Source organism: Bombina bombina, chromosome 7, assembly GCF_027579735.1.
Source record: "Bombina bombina isolate aBomBom1 chromosome 7, aBomBom1.pri, whole genome shotgun sequence".
Classification (NCBI taxonomy): Eukaryota; Metazoa; Chordata; class Amphibia; order Anura; family Bombinatoridae; genus Bombina; species Bombina bombina.
In genome coordinates, this window is record NC_069505.1 from 624,193,533 (window position 1) to 624,197,748 (window position 4,216).

The 4,216-nt window shown below is 37.5% G+C and overlaps 1 protein-coding gene across 1 annotated transcript in view; it reads left to right on the forward strand.

Moving 5' to 3' along the window:
* Window positions 1-4,003, forward strand: part of LOC128636157 (NTPase KAP family P-loop domain-containing protein 1-like) — a 69,564-nt gene extending 65,561 nt beyond the window's left edge. Inside the window, exons 3-4 of the mRNA XM_053689208.1 lie at window positions 1,046-2,826; window positions 3,402-4,003. Of these exons, the coding sequence (XP_053545183.1) occupies window positions 1,046-2,826; window positions 3,402-3,728 (2,108 nt within the window). The 3' untranslated portion in view covers window positions 3,729-4,003. The remainder of the gene's footprint in view (window positions 1-1,045; window positions 2,827-3,401) is intronic.
* The last annotated feature ends 213 nt before the right edge of the window (window positions 4,004-4,216 follow it).

Below are 4,216 nucleotides of genomic sequence, written 5' to 3' on the forward strand. Positions count from 1 at the left end.
CCCTTCCCCATCAAACACTTTGTCATATACCATATCTCTTTAAAACAACGTTAACAAAATTTTTTTGTTTTTACAGTAGTTGAAATAACACTCTCTTCATATAAACCTATACCTCACCTTCTGGCTTAGAGCACTTGGCTTAACTAGGGTTGACACATATTGCTGCTTTAAAGGAGGACACATATGTCAGGGTTCTTATAATGGAAACTTATTCAAACATTTCTTTAAACAGCCCCTGACATATGTATTTTTCATAAGTGTCCTCCCTAAGTGGCAATATGGCAATCATAGGTTTAGCGGTCAAGTGAAAACCAGAACAGGCTTTTGTAGCGCCCCCCCATGGAAGTCAATAGGTAAAGAGATTTAGTGCTGCCATGCAGTCCAACCTCCAGATATTAGCCAGCTAGCTCAAATGATAACCGTTTGTACTATGGGCTCAAGATGAGAGCGCAAATGATTTTATTTGAGCAGTGTTAAAGCTCCATACTGCTAATATTTTTGCTCTCCACTTGTAGTCTAGTCCTAAATGTATTTTATTTTGCTTGAATGGACATACAAATCAAAATGAAACTGTTATGATTTAGACAGTGCAAACAATAGTTACATTATCAAATGCCCTTCAGTCTCTTTGTTTAAGAGCATATCTAGGTAGGCGCAGGAGTGTGCAAGTGTCTAGGACACTATATGGCAGCATTGTTTGCAATGTTATAGATATGCTTTTCAGCAAAAGTATTTACTCTATTTGATCATGAAAGTTTAATTCTGGCTTTCATATCCCTTTATAGATAAGAAACAAATGGCCTTTTTAGCCTAAAGTGTAAGTTTAATTAAATTAATTAATTATCTCATTAAAGAGTGTTCCATGAAATAGCCATCTACTCTGTGAATAAGTGCTTATTAATAAAGACATTGTGTATGATCACTGCTCTTTGGTTATATGTATCAAGACAAAACTAAATGTTGTTAAATATTTTTTTAAATCATAATTAAAATGTTTTCTATTCTTAAAAAAATATGTTAAATGAATGTTTCTGTGTCTTTGTAGCATTTTTATATGCAGAATCATGGAAGAAAGAGCAGGAAGAAGTCCAGAGAAATGGCCAAAGAACAAGGAAAACTACAGGAAGGGATTTACTCACCTTGTTGTTCCTTTTGATTTTTTATAATCCCGTCATCACTGAAAAGCATAAACAAAGGAGGAACATCCGTTATATCTTCATACGCTTCAGTGCATGGGAATATGCTGGGAGTGACCATCTCTGGGCTGGACTGGTCACCACACTCTGTGATGGTATTGAGAGTTTCTTTGGATTAATGCCTATAAGTGTCTACAGAGCAGTGGGTCGGAAAACCAAAATTATTGATGCACCTTTAAAACAAGAATGGGTTAGTAAAAAGTTTATGTGCATCCCCTTATGGCTTGCTACAGTTCTGGTAATTTTGATAGGTATTGGCGTTGGCGTCATGATACTGATCTTTGGTTTCCCATTAGGAGATGCCTCTGGAGATATGATGGTGGCTGTGGAAGGGGTTGGTGCATCTATAGTAGGTATTGGTGCTGCTGGGGTAATCAGAGCAGCAGTTTTGGTGATTCAAAATTCAATTATTACCCAAAAGGGTAAGGTACAGCAGAAAATGAACCGTAAGGACATGAGTTCCCAACTGGGTTTTATGAGCGATGTAAAGAAGGAAGTCAAAGTCATTACCCGTTACCTCCAACTAATGGAGGTTTTCCAACGGCAGAAGATACGAGTGGTGCTGGAGATCACCAACTTAGACAAGTGCATGCCAGATAAAGTAGTAGGTGTCTTGAATGCAATGAATATCCTTCTCTCTGATCCCAATGCTCCATTCATTTCCATCCTGGCTGTGGACCCCAGCATCATTGTAGAATGCGTAGAAGGTTCACAGCTTCTGAAAGGCATGGCTAGTAATGGCTATCAGTTCTTAAACAGAATTATAACCTTGCCATTCTCAATCCCCAAAATGGACTGTGACACCAAGCTTTTAATCCTGAGAAACATTATAGAGGGTACAGGTGAGCTAGCAAGGGAAATGGAGGAGGGAGATGGATCAATAGATCCTCTTGGTGTTCCTCGTTACAAAGACCAACCTCTGATTAAACATCGTTTTACCACTCCAAATGAATTTGGTGACATTCCCTTAATGATCACTTCATCTGAGGAGACAAGAGACTCCAACAATGTCCTGCAGGATAAAGGTCCTAAGACTAAAGTATTGATAAATGATGCTTTAAATTATCTCTTTAACACCAGCATGAAAAATTACATTACTGACAATGTTGTCCATTTGAAGAGAGTAGTGAATACAATCATGATCACCATCAGGCTAATGGTTAGGAAGGTGCCCAGAGACCAGATAAGCCCACAAAAGGTTACAGAGTGGGTACTTCTTGCCACACAATGGCCATGTCGTCTCAGTTGGGTCCTTCAGTGCATTGAAGATGACCAACAGAGAAAATGCCTAGATAAAGAAGAATCAGGAGCACAAGGGTCTACTTACTGCCACCTCTATCTATGGGATGTCTTTGAAAAGTCTTTGGAGGAACTTGATACATTTAAGACCAACCTCAAGTCTCTCATGGAGCTTGATGGAGACCCAGAACTCTTTCACGAACTGCTTTGTGATAAATTCACAGTAAATGATGCTAACTTCTTCTTGCCATTCACTGTCAACTTGGATAATTCCCTAAAGAGAAAGATGGAGCTTCTACGCGGCAGTAATAATCTGTGGGAAGCTAAGAAGGCCAAAAGACTGACCATGCTCTCTTTGCTAAACATGAATGTGGATGAGGTTTGTAAAGAAGTAAGTATCTTTTCTTAAAGGGACATGGAATTTAAAAATGTACGTTTTAGGATTCAGATAAAGAGTGCAAAATTTACTTATCTCAAAGTTACCTCTTTCTCTTTGTTTAATTTGTTGAAACTTAGCTTCTTTTAATAAGAGCACACTGTGTTAGGCTCAGGAGTGTACACATGGTTTCATATTATATGTATTGCATTGTTAAATAAATTGTTGCTTAAACTGGTACCATATAGGGCTCAAGGCATGTGCACGCTCCTGAATCTAACATAATATGCACCTTTCCATGTGTTTCCAGTGTTATGCTTATAATACTCAAGAAATATTTTCACTCCTTGACATACCACAGTATGCTGTCATGAAAAGAAACTAAGTTTCAAGAAATCATACAAGTAAGTGAAAGGTTAAAATTTATATCAGAGATAAATTTTACTTTCTTTGTGAACTGTAAAAAGGCTAAACTTGACTTCTATGAACCTTTAATATTATCTTCGTGTTTTTGTGTACTTTTTTAATATTTTTTTTCATGAGTAATAAACCATATTGTCATCACTAACTACATCTTTATTATTTTCCAGATGAACAAGCTTCATTTCAAGCAGGAGAAACTGAAGGAGTATACAGAGAAGATCAAAGCACATAATCTAAATGGTAGAGCGTTGGTCTACAGCGATAATAATGAGATAAAGGAGGTGTTGAGTATGGGCTTGGGAGACTGGACTCTTTTTAGTGTATACTTTTTAGGTGTTCTCCCACCTCCTCCCGCCCCCCCTTCCACTGCCCCAGTGTTTGCAAAGGTGGAAGCTCCAAAACTTGGAGCTGGGTCCAGAGAGAACATCTTGGAAGAAAACATTTTTCAGGGAAGTAAGTTGTCTCTTTACATCTCAAAAGAGAATCTCAACTAGACTGAACTTAGTTGGGCAGCACTGAAGCCTTTACTGTGAGGACATCACCAAGTCTTTATGCCAATTAAATCTATAGCCTTGGTCAGTTCCCTGCCTGGGTCACAAAATAATGAAGTCACATGTCCTTCAGAAGATGAAAGTGAAATAATCATGGTATCTTGTACGCAGATGAAAATAAGAGAAGAAAGTCAACTACAACATTTGACACTAATAAAGGGGAATTTATTTATGTCACATTCATGTTTTGCTTATATATATTAAAAAGATAAAATATACACATATGTTTAATGTGTAACATTCTAATATGGTATATAACAACTGGTGTATCCCATCATGGTGTAATTACATTCTAATATATGGTTGTGTACATGGATGGTTGGCACAGGTAAGGTTGAGATTTTTTGTGAGTCCAATGGTAACGTATGCATAACCTTCACATACTTAAGCAAGGAACACCCCTTTTGCAATACACACAGTGGCTTCATTGT